The sequence below is a fragment of the Bemisia tabaci genome, chromosome 3, assembly GCF_918797505.1.
Source record: "Bemisia tabaci chromosome 3, PGI_BMITA_v3".
In the NCBI taxonomy this organism is placed as follows: domain Eukaryota; kingdom Metazoa; phylum Arthropoda; class Insecta; order Hemiptera; family Aleyrodidae; genus Bemisia; species Bemisia tabaci.
In genome coordinates, this window is record NC_092795.1 from 5,644,793 (window position 1) to 5,665,066 (window position 20,274).

The 20,274-nt window shown below is 39.7% G+C and overlaps 1 protein-coding gene across 1 annotated transcript in view; it reads left to right on the forward strand.

The window, feature by feature from the left end:
• LOC109030779 (parapinopsin) overlaps positions 1-20,274 on the forward strand; it is a 192,171-nt gene that overhangs the window by 122,321 nt on the left and 49,576 nt on the right. Inside the window, exon 4 of the mRNA XM_072297683.1 lies at positions 4,643-4,802. Coding sequence (XP_072153784.1) covers positions 4,643-4,802 — 160 coding nt within the window. The remainder of the gene's footprint in view (positions 1-4,642; positions 4,803-20,274) is intronic.

Here is a 20,274-nt window from a genome sequence, read left to right on the forward strand (position 1 = left end):
GGTGTTTTAGTTCTTAATTTGCCTTTGTTTAGGGTTCCATTAAGATACAAAAGGTTCTCCTCCACGTTCAAACCAGAGGCTTCAAAGAAGCTCATTGATTACCCCGACATAAACCGCTGGCCAATGAAAGGACCGCAAAAAGCATCAATGAGCCTCTTTGAGAACGTCAGTTTGTGCGTGGAGATAAAGCTAAACGAAAATACTGCCGTGTAAGGACGAACGTCTTATGAGCATTTAAATGTTACCAAACTTCCTCTCAAAAAATAATTATTTTTGGAGAAAGTCATGAATATTTTCTATTGAAATTTTCAGACTGATTGGATAATTTCTCGAACAAAATCTACGGAAAAATCGAAAGAAAAATATTTACAAATTTTCCTGAAAACTCGTGATTTGTCCAAGGAAATTTGGCAACGCCTCATGGCACATACTACAACATTTTATAAACATTTACATTTTTAAAACGTGGCAAATATTTGAAAAACCTTTTCTAAGCGGTGTCATCGATACGAATGTCAATGAGCCGTAGTTCTATTGATAAGAACTATACAATAATGAATATAAGAAGGAAAAAAACCAAGAAGCATACAATCTTCGGTTTTGATCCATTTGTGCATCGATCTTCTATTGTCAAATACGTCCAATTTTAAGCGTTTGGTTGCTTATGCGTTGGTTTAAGCGTTTGCCAGCGCGACACGCGCACTGGCACCTACAAACCTAACAGGGATACTTCACGCATTGCGCACTGGCGCCTACAAACCTAATAGGGATACTTCACGCATTGCGCACTGGCGCCTACAAACCTAACAGGGATACTTCACGCATTGCGCCATGCGTAAAGTATCCATGTGAGGTTTGTAGGCGCCGATGCGCTGGTCGCCCGCGCCCGCCGCGCCGCGGCGCTTCAAGCAATTATTTCGCAACAGAGGTGTTGCACAGCATCATACGAAGTTGAAGGCTCTCCAACATATTAAGAACGACAGGCATTCTTTAAGAGTACGGAATTTTTCTAAAAAAATAAATCAAGATACGATGGCACAAAGAGAGAGCAGTAGTAAAAAAAAACTCACTATGTTCTGCATCCGTGCTGAGGTTTATTTTCGAATTTCATTAGAGAGAATAGTGACTCGATTTAGGCAGAAACATTCTTGAGTATGCCGTCAAGAAGATTTTATTTTGAATCGAGAATAAAATAACTTAATGGAAGCGGGTTTCTGCTTGAATCAAGTCGCTTTTTCCTTCAATCTTCACCAGCAGTTCATAGCAGTAAATGGTTTACTTCACCAGCAAATTAGACACCGCTGGAACTTAATTAAGATGTAATAGCTAAGTGCCCTTACAATAAGTGTCACATCCGATGAACACCAAACGAATTGCATTATAACGCCTGAATGCAACTATTCGAACTCCGTAGATGTCCGTGTAGCATACGCATGGTAGTGAAGGCGTATTGACTCTCCAAGCACTCACCGCATACCACTTCACCTACCGGGCGGTCTCTGAGTGACTTCGAAAAGAAAAAACGAGAGTACATGAATTCACCAGGACACCTTCTTCATTTGCAGATATCTCAGATTGACCTATGGTCTCTGTTGATTTTATCAGCAATACGGTCGATTAACCAAGACCTTTTGGTTGATCTAATCGAAAAAGTTGTAACCTTAACGCAACCATAAGCATGAAAGTTTCTTCCATTAACTGTGTGTATGCTTCAAACCATCCCAACTCCGATATTTATTTGCATTTTCCGCCAAATATGTTTGTAGAACACGCGCTTCCTCAGACTCTGATACCAACAACTCTAGTTAGACTTATTTTGAAATAAAAATCCTTTTCTTTGCCGCCGATCAAATTTAGACACTGCCTCATACCAAACATTATATGGACTGCATTTTGCAATTTAGAACTATTAATTCTGGCTCCTCTGGAAGATCACTCATGTGCATAGTGAAACTGATGGCACATACGTTGTTTTTAAACCGGGCCGGAATTTATAGTTCCACGTTGCAAAATGAAGTCCATATGTCGATATTAGCCTGCGTAAGGGAAGTTGCACGCAATTCATAATTTCGTACAACAATCGTACCCTCCTTCAAGCATCACGTTGGACAGCACTCTCACTCTTGTATATTTGAAGATACCTAAAATAAACACGACCTTTTTCTTACCAGGTATCATAACAGAGTAGAAAAAGCACTAACTACGAGTGGTTTTAAAACAGATCCCGCTCTTATTTTGATTGGCGACACATTTCCACCGACGACGAATTCGGGTTTCACTTGATTCCTCCTGGCAGAAATAGAAACCCGAAGAAGGGATGAAAACCCAGACCGTCTTTGAGGACTTATTCTCTGAAAATCCCGTGCAATCCTGCGTGCCAATCCAAGAGCTTCACCCCGATCATCCCTTCCATGAACCTTTGACCGGGTGCGTAGGCAACGTGCCTCCCAATCTATTTAGAGGCTTTGCGTCTCCGGTATGTTATACTTAAAGCGTCTCAGGCCCAAGTTATCAATATGGTTTCCCCCCCCCCCCTCTCTCTCTCTCTCTCTCTCTCTCGAGGTTGCCGGTAGCGCCATCTTGTGGAATTGATTGTTTTTAAAGTTTACGTTCTGATTGTTGGTCAGAATCGGTTGGAATTTTTTTTTTTTTTTTTTTTAACTATTACTCAATTGAGAATTTGCATGCAAATTTTTTATTGCTATATCTGATAGTGCTTAAAGAGCTGATTTCACAATATTTTTCTGATATGGGAAACAATATAAAAATAGATTTAAAAGTGACCGCCTTGTGACTTCATCTTGCGGCATTTCTCATTTAAACACACGTATTTTGGCAGATTAGATTATTTTGTCAAATCTTCTCCAATAATTTTTCATTTCATGAACCAAGGGTATCCTCGTGTTTATTTCACTCAGTAGTTTCCACTTAAACACGAAATTCATCAAATTTCAGACATGTAATGTGGGTGCATTTCGGTAAATAATAAGTGCATTTTGCATCGTAGAGATCGCGTTTTGCGTAGTAATAAGCGCGTTTCGCGAAGTAATATTGATCGTTGGACTGCATTTTACAGTGAGGAACTACTAGTTCTGGCTCATTTTTGAAACGACATACGTGTCAATTGATGTAGTGCTGTAACAAATGAGCCAGATGTAGCAATTCACTATTGCAAAATGCAGTACAGTTTTAAAGCGCAAAAAAGGAATGAATTAAACAGATGAAAAAAAATCGGGAAAAATTAATCACATCAAACCGACCACACTAACTGTTTCTACCAAACTTTAAATATAACATTTGTGTCACATAAGTTTTAATAGAAAGATAGGTGCTTTTAAGGATGACTCAGAAATAGAAGTTCTTTATTCTAAAATGCAGTCCATATAGAATTGCACTGCGTTGAAAGAAATAAACAAAGTGGTAATTTTACTAGCGAACCGAGAGTAAAATAGCTCTATGGCTGTGTATGTGTTATTAGACCAAAAGTTTAAGATTTTTCCTGCGATCGTAAACCAACTGGTTCACATTGATCCCTAGGAGCTGAATGAAAGACCTAAAACGGAAACCTACGCAAATAGATTGATAATTACTCTCCCCATATAAAATATTCCTAATAAGACCCCTTCAAACGCAAAATGATAACGGTCCTTGAAACGAATGTGGCAACAATGGTTTTACGGCAGCTTTTGACATCAATGGCGGGAAATTGGGCTGGTCTCCTTGTGAATGCTGCCGCCTTGAGCGTAAAAGATGCTTTGATCGTTTCATAAACAACCATTAAGCAGATAAGGTTACCTACCTCTCCTCATTCCAACCCGCTTTCGTTCGGCAAAGCCCAAGAGAGAAAGTTCCTTCTCCACTGTAAGCTAGAACAATGCACCTGTGCAATTGCGAAAATTAAAGCAGATTTTTCAATTGGAGACCACTCAAATGCGTTTTCAAAGCATGGCGAACGGATTGGTCCATTTCAGTGGGGTGGCGTGCTTTGCGATATATCGACTGATCGAACATTTAAACCTATGGAATAGATCGATGAACAGGGTGTTCGCAGCGAACACCTTAATAATTGATTCTTTACCGTGGGTTTAAATGGCATGACAATCGATAAATCGCAATTCACGCTACGCCACTGATCCATTTGCGTTCGTTTTGAAGCTCCACCCTCCTCCGGCCGCAATTTTCGAATTGAAGTTTTCATCGGCAAAAGCGGGGAAATAAACCAGTGACGAATTGTCCTCACAAAAAGTGTTTATTGATGCCTTAAATAACTCAAGTATACAATTTGGACGCATTTATGCTAAAAGGAACTATGTCACACGCAATCCTCATGCACATAGTTGTTTTTAGCATAAGTACGTCCATTTTATTACCACTTACGCGTGGGAATAGTTACCACAAGAACATAGAAACTCTTAGAAAACTGATATTAAACTTTCATTTTTCTACAAACGCCTGAACTGTTGAATTTTTAAAAAAAAATCGTGTTGGGAATTTCTTTTCCCCACTTTTTAACTCATACTCTTAAAAGCGTTCTTTTTTTAAAGTATAAAAAAAACTCAGAAAGTGAAATGATAGATTTGGCACTTACAGTGGTTTTATTTTATGATATGTTGATGCATCCGAAATGTTTGGTTTCTTTCAGCTTTGGACCCCGTTAAATATCATCCTCTTGAACCTTGTTGTCTCAGACTTCTGTGTTGGTTTGATGGGCAATCCTTTTCCACTGATATCTGCAATTTATCACTATTGGATTTTCGGTACTACTTGGTGCCAGGCCTACGGATTTTTCATGTCTCTCTTAGGTGAGTTCTATCATTCAATGACCTTCTCAGATCAATCATTTGGGTTTGGGCTACAGCCCAAAATAGGCAATACTGAAAAAAAGTAAAGTTGATTTAACATTCTGGATGTAAAAAAAGTGTGCGAGACCTTAAAAAATGCTGGATTAACTGCTGCAGCAGTTACTTTAGCAATCTCAAGATGTGAAGCTAACTGCCGTAGCGGGTATTTTAGCATTTTGAGGGTTCTCGCAAACTTTTTTTTACATCCAGAATGTTAAATCAACTTCCACTTTGTCCGGTGATGCGATAAAATCATTGAAAGGAAATTGTGATTAAATGTAATAAAATTTCAATTATTTTACCGTAAAATGGCAATATTTTTACATAATTTCGTCAATGAATGCCAATTTCAAACGATCAACACGACGAGTTCCATACATCAAAATAAGTCGCGTCTAACGGGGACTTGTTACTCATTTAAATTTATTTGCAATCAACTTTGTAGAGGTGTGTTCCTTCGATCAGTATAGGCAATATACTCATCACTTCGATCAAGCAGCCATACTTTTACCATTTAATTGAGGCGCTTCGTGCTTGGAGACTAAGGCGCATAAGAGCAGTTTTTGCTAATTAGAGAAATACGTATTTCAAGCTTCAAAATTACATAGATCCTTATGGTGGAAAGAAAGTTCAATCTGACTTTTTGATGATTAAAAATTGGAATTTGGGAGTGAATTTCTCATAGAATATGCATTTAGATTGGTTTGACTTGAAATCATTAAAATGTCAATTTTTTTATCAAAAACTGCACTTATTTGTCTTGTATTTCAAACCTCTCAATCGTAACTTATCGCAATATGTGCTACTTAAGAGATAGCTCAGGAACTCTGGAATAAAATAGGGGTCCCTTTGAAAAATTTCTAAGCACAATTGGTATGAATATCTCCTATGTGATTCTTTCACGTAGAATTCGAATTCCGACTTTGCTCACGAAAAAAAAACTTGAGCAAATTCCGCCATCTTGAAAAAGTTGCCCAATCTCTGTCAAAAAGTCGAAAAATCTCACGGCTTTTTAAGCAAAATGAGTTTTTTCCAAATTAAAGAGCGTAAAATTTCCAATTAGACCAGTCTCACTTTCTTAACAAAGAACCAAAATCAAAGCCTCAGCGGGCCAATCAAATTTCAGCAGAGCTCCCATCAAACAGAGCATCTCAATAAAAACCGTCACTTCATTTGCCAAATCTCAATGAAAAGCTTCTCACCCGGCGTTCAAATTATTTTTCCCGCAGGACAAGTTCGCCCTTGGACCGATTGGGGCGGAGGAGGGGGGGGGGAGGGTGAAAAAAAAACCAATCAAAAGTGGGACGGGCGGCTCAACAGGTCGCAAATCCGAGACCTCTGTGAAACCTAATAAGCCTCCGAAACCGAAAATACAAATATTGAATACGGGAGGCAGCGGGATCTCCGGGAAGAATAATCATGTGCCTCCGTTGCGCCTTCCATTTCCATGGCGGTCCATTCTTCTCCGACGGCGGCGCGGCGAGTCAGCCTCTACTCGTGACACTGTAACTCTACACCAATTATCCCCGGACACGGTTGCGCGGTCGCCGGGATCCCGGGGAAAAACCGGGGAAAACCGGGAATTTTCAGCGGGATCTGGGATCGGCGTCCGGGAATGTTTTGCGTCCGGCGCGTGGTAAAAAGACTGTTTATTCTGCCGAGGTCTTTTGAGGGAGCGGGCGGGGGGTGGGGACGCGGGGCGGGGGGTGGGGACGCGGGGCGGGGGGTGGGGACGCGGGGCGAGGGAAGGCTGGGCGACTTCAAAGGGCGTTTCGAAATGAACAGGCATTTGAAAAATGAAAGGAATCGCGAATCCCCGCCCGGGCGCCTCGTTCCCGAGACATGCATTTTTCCACTTCAATCCGGATGCTAATCAGTTGCGCATCACAACAGAAACACGAACAAATAGCCGCTCCCAGGCGTACCGTCAGCCATCGGTATTGTGCTCACCCTCCATCGAAGCAGTGCTTATCTTTTAATGTTCCTCCATTTCTTCTAGTTTTTTTTTACATAAATATAGCTCTCGGAAAATTTGGGAGGTGATTCTAGAGTACCTATATAGCGAGAGTATAGACAGATCGCTTCATGGAGGGCTTAGGGCCCAAAAGTGCAGCCACCCTTCTAACCAACTTCTAACGCACCAAATTTTACTACCAGTCTGCAGATTCCAATTCTAACCAAGATGGCTAAGAATGTACATAAATTAGCGTTCTTCCGCAAAAATGAGTAAATTTATGCCAAAACTTAGTCAAATACGTGCTTTATAAACGATGGTCCGTAACATTTGTATCAGTAAATCGCTCTGAATAATTGAAATTCATAGGTTGGCTGCATTTCTGGGCCCTAACTTCATTTGCGGAGGCAACGGTGAAGGCCTGATAGATTTTCGGAGTTTCATATCTGTCTATATTCTCGCTATACAGGTACTCTAGGTGATCCCTGCGCCTTTTCGATTCTTAATTGGACGTACTTGAAGCGCCGGGAACGGGAGAGGCATTTCTTGGTTGTAGCGTCTTAAAATCACCGCTAACGTTTCATCCATTATAATTAAAACAAATTAATGAAATTCGTTAAATTTTTTACTGAATTTGCTTCATGATTATACAGTGGTAAAAACGAAAAATCCTGAAAAATTATCCCTATAGTTTTCTCTCTAAAATAAAAATTAGCACTGGAGAATGTGGAACACTGCAACCAGGAGAAGCCTTTTCTGCACCCAACGCCTCATTTTCGCTAAAAGGAACTAAAGACGGGAGGGAAAGATGGGGTATCCTCGTAAATGCTGTACACAAAACAATAAAAATGTGCGTGATTCCTTAATCCTGGTAAATTCCGAACATCGCAGGGTTGAGCTCATCGATAACGCACTTATTTAGCCATGCAAATTTTTTGTAGTCAACAGAAGTCCTTGGTCGGAATAAAAGATTTCGAACGACGGATATCATTGGCGGATCCAGCAAATTGGTAACATTGTTTTTCTCCATTTAAACACGGAAAAAAAAAATTGCTGATTCAATAATTCAATTGCTAAAAACAGTGAGTGCAATGTTTCAACGCAGATTTTACAACAAAACAAAATGCTACTTTAACTACCCCCGTGGTTAAATTAGTTTAGAATGTGGTTAAAGTAGCACTTTTTTGTTGTAAAATCTGCGTTGAAACATTGCACTCACTGTTTTTAGCAATTGAATTGCTGAATCAGCAATTTTTTTTTCCGTGAACATATGGAAATATATCGATTCATGGAGGGGCCAGGTGCTCCGACAAGAATCGATTATTTACGTAGGTTTAAACGGAGGGAATCTGGTGTTGCCTAATTGCTAGATCCGCCTCTGACGGATATAGGAGCAGCAGAAATGCTAGGCGTCTGCATGCAACTATTCGAGCTCGATGGAAGTGCGTACTGCATACATGCAGATTTGAAGGCGCCTCGACTTTCTTTCGATCTCAACGAAAGTGGCATTTAGGGACAGGATGGGTGTCACGTCTGTCATGTTTGAAAGATTCCACGTGTTATGTGCCTCGATGCAATACACCAACGGTGAAATTGCAGAAGTGTAGACACGTGCATCTCGAGTACGCAGTGTTTTAAAATCTCCGTTCCAATTTTATTTTAGCAAATGGGAACACACCAGTGGTATTACTTGGAAATTTCACGGAATATCTCTCACGTAAAGATGAAAAACCAGAGAAGTTTTTGAGAAATAGCTTCAAGTACTTTTCTACTTGAAAAAGGAAGTATGACGGATAGTCTGTAACATGTCGAAACCGAGATGCGCGTTCTTGCAGTCTCAACGTTGACATTCATTTACCTAGTGTATTGAAGACTCTTTGATGACATATTTTTCCATCCGACCGACAGAATCGTCATCTAACGAATTGGTTGCGTTTTTCACAAGAAATCAAGCAACGCTTTAAAAAAAATTGAGTCAAGGATAGCATTGAGCTTGTCTGGATGCAAAATTCCTATCGCCGAAACTTAAGTCCACCTAAAATGATTAAAAATGCAAAAACTCAATAATTTTTTTTTTTTTTTTTTTTTTTTTTTTTTTTTTTTTTTTTAGATTTAAATCTATGGAGAACTCAAAACTATTTTGCTTCGTTCCAAGTCCGTGCACTTAGGTCCTTTCAGTTGAAACTGCTGTCCAAATGTGACTTATAGAGCACTTATTCAACGTTCGCGTGCAATAGAACCGAATAGTTTCCTTTTCTCTTTTTTGACCGATGTGCCACACGTGGCGGTATCCATCACTGTCTGTCCATGAGAATAAGTGGGTGGCGGTGGCGGTATACTTTACGTGTTCACACCGGAATAGCAGAGTTTTCCTGCTTTGCGAATTTTCTGCATTTTCCCTATCCTATCTAGGTGAAACCGATTTACCAATTTCAAAATACTTAGTGTCGTTTGAAAGTGCACAAAATTATCTTGACCCCGTTCTTACTTGGAGAGTTCGCTATTCACTCTGGGAATCGATTTATTGAGAAAACTAATAGGTTTTTTATTTTCGATTGATGTGGCTTGCCAAAATATGTTCATATCAATCTGAGCACTAGTGTAATATTAATCCTTTTTTCTCAAAGTATCTGCAGGAATTTTTCTGGAGCATAAAAAGTAGACCAGTATGTTATTGAAGTACCACAAAACTAGATCAATATGACCATTTTAAAAAGTACATATCTAACGTTCCTATGCGTTGTGATTAGCTTCTTGGAGAAAAAGTCAGTTACTGAGAAGAAAAATTTATATCAATTAAAACGTTTGCTTTTTGCTAATTGCTTAGGCATCATACATTAATTGCGGTTTTGCATATTTGCTTTCCATCACATACATATAAATAATATAAACTCCAACTGGACTCGACCGTGCTTGCGAGGATTAATGTGAGGAAGTTAAGCGAGATGGCCCTTAAGATGGAACAAATAAAACGAGGTAAAATTGACCCTCTGAGAGTATTTCAAAGCAGTAAAATGATACATCGCGATTTCAGATGATAGATAAAAACTCAGATGAAGTTTGGCGGTTTACAGAACGAGCTATTGAGAGTTGTTGTGCACAGAATGTTCGACTAAGACATGCAAATTTTGATGGGTAAATCGACAAATTATTAGTTTTAACGGTTGTTTCGTCAAAGAAAATCAAATAACATAACCCATGCAACCACTTTTAAATGTTCAAATTTTGTAAGCAATGAAAGAATAAGCTCTTAAAGTCTCCACGTCATGTCCAATCATGACATTGCCTCGTCCTACTGTTCGGTGCCGTTGTTAGCTTTAGGAACGACTCAATTCAAACGCTTACAACATCGTTCATACTATGAATATGCGGCTTGAAATTTTGATGCAGTGTTCGTAACTGTTTTAAAGGGCGTTCCGGAGAAAAATCAAATATTCCCCACTTTAACAATCCAAGCACTGTCCTCTCGGCTCAAGGAGTCATAATTTTGGTTCATTCTGTAAATATTCTTCCATGGTTTGGTTTGATTTCAAAGCTTGGTCATCCAAATCGTTTATACCAAGATTTCGATTATATGCACCGAATACTACGACCGTTATACAGAAACCAGCTGAAAATCTGCGATGAAAGTCACGGGTCTAGATGCTTCATTGCCATACACTGTAATTTTAATACTTGCTCACTTAATCAATCGTGTAGTTTCACTAGAATTTACCGGAGCAATAGACCAGATTTGTTTTCATAAACATAATTCGAACGGATTATAAAAACCTGCCTGTTCTTATAAAATTTCTTGATCGAATCGATATTGATATTTTCCCGTTTATCTATTGCTATCGATCCGTCGATTTTGTACTAATTAAATCAACCCGTTCGGTAAAAATCCCTCATTTGTGTGTGGCCCAAGTGGGCCTGCCATTTTACAATGATACCACTATTCGACCACGAGGAAGCTCGGGTGGCCTAAACTAAATATTGATGGCGGACTGTTATGGCATTAAAATAACATCTCCGGTTCGGTAAAAAGCTATTTTATTTCCTCATTACTTACTTCTCTTCTTCCTCTTTTTCTTTATCATTGCTCTTATCTTCCTCTCTTTTCTCATCTCTTCTCTTTTTTCTTCTTTTCCTTTCCCTTCATCTAAATTTTACGCTCTTGTTTTTTGCTACTCTCTTCATCTTTTTCCTCGTTTCATGACTCACAAAACCCTTAAAACAGCGTAAGAGTAGCATTAACATTACGGACCCTTTTTAGGTAAACGGAAAATGCGCTTGAGTCCCAATTCAGACTTAATCTTCATACGATTAGTACTAGACTATTAAAATGCCAAGAAAAGCCCAGCATTAAAAATTTAAGTAAATTGACGCAATTACGACGAAAATTAAATAGTGTCAATAAAAAATTCACCGATATAGACCGTCTGCTATTATATCGGTGATACCACCGTACTCACATTTCATATTACCTCACAATTTTTCCCCCACTTGGTTCCATCGGTTCCATCTACGACGTCATACATGATTGACAAATCTGAAATTAGAAATATTAACTTTTTTTTCTTCTTTGGCTTTAATTTTATTCCATTTTTGCCACGTGTAAAGGTGAAAAAAAAAAAAAAAAAATGAAAATTAAAGTTATGCCTGACGTCCGAAAACCAGCGATGACGGCTCGACCCTACGATACGCGGTGTCGAATTTCTCCTCTCAATTCACGCGATCGTAGAGTGGGGCTCAAACATTTGACAACAAACGTCCATCAGGCTTATTCCTGGTAATTGTACAGAAATCCGATTTCCTATGGCTTTGATCGCCAACTCCAAAAGGCCTTTGTTGTGTCGAGCGTAATTATGTTTGCTCAGCTGTACTGCTGTGTTAAAGAAAAACGCCGTATCGGCATCCGGGCGTTGTCAAATTTCTGTTGATGAAATACGAATTTCCTGGAAAAATTCAAATTCAAATAATTTTTGTCCGTAATTGAATGTGGTGCGTGTAAAAATGTCAAAGAAAAATATCCAGATGTGACCGTCTACTGAAAAAGAGACCGTAGTCCAGAAAGGACGTATCCATGGAAAATTTGCTGAAACAAAAAGTATTTGCTTTTTTTGATAATGCCTCATTAACTGAGTTCAAGGTATGTTTTACAATTGTTTTCCGATGTAGGGAATTTGAGAAAAATAGAAGTAGATACTATAGGACACCTAGACAATAAGAGGAAGTCCTTGTGCTTCTCAGAAATGACTAAAAACCAAGCAGTAGACTATTTTTTTCTTTACACATGACCGAAGTAGAATGCAACGCTGCATTTTTTGCAAAAAAAAGTGTTCATGGGGGATGTTTCGCGTCAATGTGATAGTTTGTTACCATTTTTGAGAAATCGCACCGAAAAAAAAGTGAAGTTGATTTAATATTATGGATGTAAAAAGAGTGTGCGAGAACTTATAAAATGCTGAATCACCAGCCACGGCAGTTAGTTTTACATCTTGGCATTGCTAAAGTAACTGCTGAAGCGGGTGATTCAGCATTTTATAAGTTCTTGCAAACATTTTTTACATCCAGGATGTTAAGTCAACTTGCCTTTTTTCTCGGTGCGGGCTCTTGGGTTTTTTCTCCTTTTTGCCTCAAGACGTCTCACTTCGTAACTCCCTTAACGAAAGGGCGTATCTCCATTTTACGCGCGATTTTTGGTGTCGATATAAATTATGATTTTTAGGAGTCACGTGGAAATAGTCATACGCCCTCACTTTAGAGGATAGGCGATCTATACTGTCAAAAAGAAATGTTTTACTACAGACACTTTGGCAACAATCAAATGTTCATACGGTGTTTTTCCTCAGCACGACAGTATCCGGGAAGCAAGTATGCAAAAAATAAGGATTAGTCCGATCGATCGCCAAGTGGTCGTCCGGTCCGCAGTCACACTGTTTGCGTCCCTCCCCCTAAATTTTTGCTCCTCTGATGCAAGGGCGTAACTGCACTTCCGCAAGAGAGCTCCAAATAGCATTGAGTTACACGAGAGATGGGGCTCGACTTAAAATGTAAGGACGTCTCACGTCAGCGGATCGAGTGTCGATTTCGCGCTGCAGTCCCTCACATCTCACATAGATTTTAAGGTGATTTGATGGACGCCATATTTTGTGTCAGAGCGACTCGTGATATAGTATCTCATCGGTTAGTTACATTTTTACGGCTACTCGTCATTTTTTCCGAATTTTAAGATCGCAATTCTGTTGTCAGGAGACTAAAAAATTCACTTACTAATTTTGACAAGCAAGTTCAACGTAATGAAGGCGTGGTTTTTTCAGAGAGAAAAAATCGTATTCGATACTAATATCGAAACTGGACTTGAATGCGATATTTTCTGTCTAAAAAAACCACGGCCATATTACGTTGAATTTGTTTGTCAAAATTGATACGTGAATTTTTTAGTCTCCTGACAACAGGCTTGCGATTTCAAAATTCGGAAAAAATGACGAGTGGCGAAAAAATGGAATCAATCGATGCGATTTGGTTCCATTTTTGGACCCAATCTACCCGCATTCATTCTAGGTCAGTTGCACTAAGCTTACAATTTTGGTAAGTTTTGGTATTTTGATGATTTTTGATCATAATAGATCGGCAAAAACTAAGAACTGTCCAAATATCAAGTTTCTACATCCAATGTTAACGGAGTTGGCGCCCTTCGAACCCCGAATTAACCGCGATGGTGCATGCCAGTGTCCCTTAGTTTTATTCGTATCTTACGTGGAACCACTGCAAAGTATTGTGTGTTGATCAAACCAATGTGGATGATATCATGATATTTAGTGCCGCGGTGGATGACGTCATTTACCGTCTCTTTTGTACGTGTCTCCACTTGAGCCCTATTCTCCGTCTAACTCTATTCTTTCCAGGGCTTACGTTGACATGCAGATACGCCCTTACGTCAGAGGAGAAACGAATTATGAAAGTGCTAAATTTGCTCCCACATTCCGTCGGATTAAACTGCAGCATGGCTATTGTTAGCCGGATTACAGGAATGGGCGTTGCTCGGAAACTTGAGCCTTTCTCCATCATAGACCGAGCGGCGACAAGAAGATAGTCTTCTTGCCTTTCATGTGAGGCAGATATTTTACTTCCCTGGATATTTTTAACGACTCTCTGTCCCAACTCCTGTCTCCGAGGTTTCACGCACTTTAAGAGAGCAGGCATACACTGTCGTTGGGATAATTCATGGGCTTCTTACTTCCATGGACCACACGGAGAAAAATGTATGGCTTTATACTAAATAGTGGTTCATATAAAACACCACTAATAGTCGTAAATGAACTAATGATTCTCAGTCTGTGAACCATACTAAGGTATCTCGTCCATACTAAGGTATACATACCGGTCCCCGACGTAAATAGCCTGGTCGCTGATCGTCGTAAACTAACTAACTAACTAACTAACTAACTAACTAACTAACTAACTAACTAACTAACTAACTAACTAAAGAACCAACTATTATATGTTGCCTTTACTACTATTAGTGGTGTTCCATAGGAGCCCACTAATTGGTTTAAAAGCCTTTTCTCAGTGCACTAGAAAAGGAAATTTTGGACGGAACGTTGTAATAAGGGACTTTTAACTTTGATTCATTTATAATCCACCCATCCACATAGGGAATCTATTGGCGCTATATGTTGCTTTTATAAAAAGAATCAGAAATAACAGTCCCTCAATGTAAAATGTAGCTCTATTAAAGTATCACAACAACGGATTTTCATGCAAATTTTACGCCAGACACGTTAAAGTTGTGTTTGAAAAGCCTAAAATTAAGTAATAAATAAGAATCTGTGTTAAAGTTCTTTGGACAATGCGAAAAAAAAGTCCGATGGAATATAAACCAAACTTTAGTTCATCGAGCCATCACCAAGCATCTTCCTCAAAAGGGTGACAATACATGCATTAATTCATCATAACCCTGCAATTTCGTACCCTGAAGTGTTAGCAGATTGATTATTAATATTGATAGACAAAGCAATTGACAAGGGAGAAAAAGAGAAAACAGAGCGATTCTATTGGAGGCGGATGGTTGCGATGGATAAAGCATGTATGTAATAGAATAACTTACGGCAACCCTTAAGATACCCTATAGCTAGTCCATAATTTCCTCCCTTGTCTATAGCATTCTTGTCATAGCATTAAACCGCCCCGTTTCAACAAATCAGATCGCTCAATTTTCTCTTTCTTTTTTTCGTTAGTCACTTTGTCTATGAATCGCAATAATCAGTAGGGAGCTTGGAATTTTGAACAGCACCCCTCACCACAACTCTCCTTGAGTTTGAAACTTCACACCGTCATAACTCCAGTTTGGCGCAACAAACAAATCGCTCATCGAACTCCCCAATGCTCCGGTGTCAACAATTCAATTTTGAGTTTTCGCGGACCCAGAATTTTTCATCAAAATTTGAGCTGCCTTAATAAACTCGTGGGCGTCTACATTCGCCCGTGGGTTCGAAGCGAGAAATGAGACACTCGGAAAACGCAAAGCACACACAAACCGGTTCGTTCCGGCGAATAATTCGGGCATTACGGGAATAACGAGCGTACAGTTTGCACTAACTTGAGGTTTAAAAAAAAAACACCGAGTATTGTCGGGCCAAAAATGGAGATCCGTCGGGAATTTGGACCCGGCGAACTCTCTTTCTTTCTCCTGGAGGAGCGAAACAGAACAACAAAAATAAAAACACAATTATATAAAGTAAATACTGCACAAAAGCTCCGCTCATGATATAGTTTGCCTGGTCCCAGTTCGCCGAGACTGAGGCACTTACTTCGGTCCCCCCGGCGGCTCCCAGGTTTTTTCGGTCCCTTTAACAGAATCGTAAGGGAAAACGCCCTATGATCCTCCCAGGGTTGCCACATTCCCTTCGATAAAATACGAATTCATTGGTAAATTTGCATATATTTAATTCCAATTTTTTAAACAATTTTCTTCGCAATGTAATCTAAAATACCCGAAAATGTCAAGGAAAAATATGCCTAGTTTCCCTCGAGAATACATGTTATATCCGGGGAAATTTGGCAACTCTCGAATGGACGTAAGGCGTTCTACCCCTAGCACGGCAGAGCAGAGCAGGGGCGTGCAGTTTGCGTAAATATGATTTATGTAAACTCGGAAACCTGAGCTGTTTGCATAAGCGCCGTTCGCGAATAACCGTCGCAAATACGGAGGCGTATTTTTTCGCGGTTCCTCCCCTTCCCGCGGGGGTAAAATAGAGTAGGCGTGTGGTGCCGATGAGCTCTGCGATAAGTGGGCTAAGACACGGCACGGGAAACAATGTGCATGTATTCGTGCTCAAGCGAACCATGCGCAGTTACACGGAAAAAAGTATCACAATCCTAACTGTATTCCTGGCTGATTTTACCGCCAGATGTAAGAGTAGTTGCACCCCTCAGAGGTGCAGTTAAGTCTGCCGAAAGAATCGTTAAATCAACCATACCTCTAGCCAGTGCAACTACTCTCATACCATCCCTGATGAAAATTGGCAGTAGAATCTGTGTTCCAAAATACCATAAACCTAAAGCCGGCTGTAAGATTTTCAATAGCTTCTATAGCCGGCTGCACAATTTCTTATAGCCTTTTATAGCCGATGGCAATTGAGCAACAGCCAGGCGATAAAGTGTATGCTAAATGTTCATTACGGATGCTAGGACTGTTTTTGGATTACTTCTCTGTTTTTGGGCCGTAGTATCTTGATTTATTTTGCGCGGAAAGCTTCGTACTTCGGAAGGATGCCTGCCAATGCCATTCCTAATATGTTGGAGCGCCTTCAATTTCGTATGATACTGTGCAATACCTCTGGTGTGAAATAGTTGCTTCAAGCGCCGTGGCACGCTGCGGCGCGGCGGGCGGGCAGCCAGCGCAAAAAGCGCCTCAGCGCCTACAAACCTAACAGGGATACTTCACGCATTTCGCCATGCGTGAAGTATCCCTGTTAGGTTTGTAGGCGCTGATGCGCGCTTATCGCTGGCAGCACGCCGCTCCGCTCTGTGTTAGACTCCAATATAATCTTGCGGAGTCAGCGTTTTTCAACTCATGATTTTGAAATGTTTGCACATCCTGTATGGATTATTCTCATTTTAATTGATGAAAAAAAAATATGTATTAAAGGAAAATATAATGTGTGTTTTGTGAATATTATGGTGGTTCCGTATCAAACTAAATGATTTCCAAAGCACACGAATTTCTACAATTTCTTATAGCCTTTTATAGCCGATGGCGATAAAGTGTAAAGCCCGGCAATAGAAACTATAGCCCGGCTGCATACTTTTTTATCGCTTCGTATAGCCCGGCTATATGATTTGCCCCGCTTTCTACAGCCAGCTATATGATTTTCTATTGCCTTCTTCAGCCGGCTGTAAGAATTCCTATGGTATTTTGAAACGCAGCTCCTAACGCCAATTTTTACCAGGGATGCCGCGAAAATCAGCCAGAAGTATAGTTCGGATTGTGATACTTTTCTTTTCAAGGATACACTTTGAAAAAAAGTATGGTTTGAGCGACAAAGATATGAGTACGGTAATTGCCAACAGACTCTACGGTCGCCAAGAACCTGACTCTGGTCACCCTCATCAAAAGTATGGTGAATGCTAAAGAACGTTTGGTGAACTTCATTCCTCGGGATCACTGTATCAAAAATCAAGTAGACCGATGCCAGATTATTCATACTTCTCGTAAAAATTGCCATAATTTTCTCCTGTGTAGGTGTATAGGATTCGAATGAGTAACTTTGGCTATCAAAGCACCGTAAAGACTGTAATTCTGTTGTGGATCGATTTTCTCCCTCCAAACATTTTAAATTTTGAACGTAATAATTAAAATTTGATTTATAACATTTTATTTCCTACATGTAAAGCGCTGTTTATTTACACTCTCTATGATGCAAATCAGCGCTTTATAGGTAGTGCCAATGAGTCTCCTCAATAAACCGTGCTAAGGAAAAACGCCAAATCAGCTCCCAGTCGTTGCCAAATCTTCCGAGATAAATCATTTATTTTTTAAAAAATATATGCATTGTATGCCTTATAATTTGCAGAACTCCCCTACAATCAACAGAGATACAAACTCACTTACATGCGATGAACCCAATATTACTACCAAAAGTCTGAAACTCTTCACCTCTCTTAATTTAAAAATCTAAACTTTCGTGTATATTCCCATTTTCAAAATTCTCTGTAAAGACGTTAATAGCCTGTGACGCTGAATGTCTCAAAATATACTAACTAAGTGACAAACTATTTAAATTTAAATTGCGAACAAAATCATCTGAAAAATTTGAAGAAAAATATTCCGAACATTCCCTGTAAATTCGTTTTTTATTGGAGAAAATGTGTCAACCGCTGACGGTCCACACGGTATTCTCCTTGAGCGCAGCAGTATGAAATGTTGGATTTCAGACGAAACGATTGAAAGACAACGGCAACGTGGCGTTTCCCGCCAAATTTTACGCGAGCCAAGACGGCTAATTCCCCAACTTTGCGGGCGCTCCATTGTATCGAGTCATTTTGAGGAATCTTCAATTTGGAGATTGAAATTCAAGTGAAAAGTTATTACGTAGAAGGGGGCTCAAGACGCTCTGTTGTTAGTGAACAGCGGAGGCGTGAGAAAGCGAAATGGAGGGGAGGGGAGGGGGCTCATTGCGAGGATGTGCGAGGGGGTGGGTGGGGTTGAGAATCTCTCACCTCCCAGATCTCTTCTTTAATTTATCTCGAATCTGATATCCTTCAAGCGCAGTTTCACTTGCTGGCGACAGTATTCGACGACCCTCCGACGCAAGGGCGTATCTCCGAATGCATGTGAGCCGCGAAAAGCACTCAGTTAGACGGAGAGCACAGGAAAAACGCAGTATGAACCTCCAGGCGTTGCCAAATTTCCTTCGATAAAACACGGATTCCTTGGTTAACTTGTGAATATTTTCTTTCCGATTTTTAAAAATGATTTTGCTCGCAATTTCACCCAAAGTTCCTGAAAATTTCAAGGAAAAAAATTCATAACTCTCCTCAAAAATAACAATTTTATCGAATGACATTTGGCAACTTTCGAATGTTCATACGGCGTTTCTCCTCAGCACGGCGGGACCGGGCTAACGTGGGAATTGAGATGTGTCCGTGGAGCAACGCACGGAGGGAGAAAATTGTTTTCATCTGTTGACGTGTCACATTCGATTTTCTCCGCGCTCGCACTGACGGACTTACACGGCGATGGCGATTGGAGAAGCATAATATGATTTTCTTTGTGACATATCTTCACTGCGATTAGATGTTTGTTTTAAAGTTAATAGAGCGTTAGTCAGTATCTGCTACACCTCGAGGTTGCGCTCGTGCGATTTCTTTGCAGCTTTGTGTTGTTTCAGCAGTATTATGACAGTCAAGTAGTATGCTCATTTGATGGTAGTATTAAAAATCAATAACAATTGCCTCGGTACAAATGGAAATAAACGGATTTATCGGAAAAAATTACGTAAACGGATGATGGTTTTTGGAACATGGAACGTACAAGGAATTTCTACGAAAATGACGGAAGTGGTATCGGAGATAGGGAGTCGCGGATTTGATGTCACGGTATTAACAGAAACGAAGAAGAAAGGACAAGGCTCTGTAAGTGTAAAGGAATACGATTTGTTTTATAGTGGCGTGGAAAAAGATCAGCGAGCTCAACAGGGTGTTGCAATTCTTATTCGCAAGAGCCTACGGAAAAACAAGCAGTGAACTCCAACACAATGTGTTGATAAGGCGCGTCATTAACTCGCACATATCAACCCCTTTAGTTTTCATTTACAGAGATTTCAAAATAGGCAAACAGCATAAAAAGAGAATTCACGATCCAACACTGCGAGGTCAAAGACGCACCTTGACGAGACCGTGTATTGTGAAAGTAGAAAGCTATTCGATCGAATTTAAGTTTTTTGATCTGCCTCAAGCAAAATCTTATCAGATTCTTGAAGAAAAGTGCTACGGAATAATTTAAGCGAAGAAAGGAAAAATTCTGTCGAACTCCTAGAAGATAAAGTCGATTTAAAGGTATTTTGGGGCTAAAATACCCAAATCACCGGTAGTAAAAATCCCGTTATATTATTGAAAAGAAATTGACTCGATATAAATGCAATTGCATTAAATACGTCTTGATTTTGTTATTTTAAACGTCTTTCCATGCAAAGAAGTTCAACCATGTCGTTGCTTTATTCATTCATGAATTGAAAGTAAGCAATCTACATCCCGAAAATCTACTGATTTGCCGTAAAAAATTGCAGAAACTTGATATACCAGGTCGATGCACCCACTCGTTGAATTTACCAACCAATTTTGTGAGTGCAAATGTGTAAGAATCAATATGCTATAGTCATTTTGGGTGCATTTATTTTTCATGAAACAATAATAATTTCAATCCCGAAAAACCATCAATTTTCCGTATAAAATCGAAAAAATCAAAATATGTCAACTCCCCGACGTGAAAAT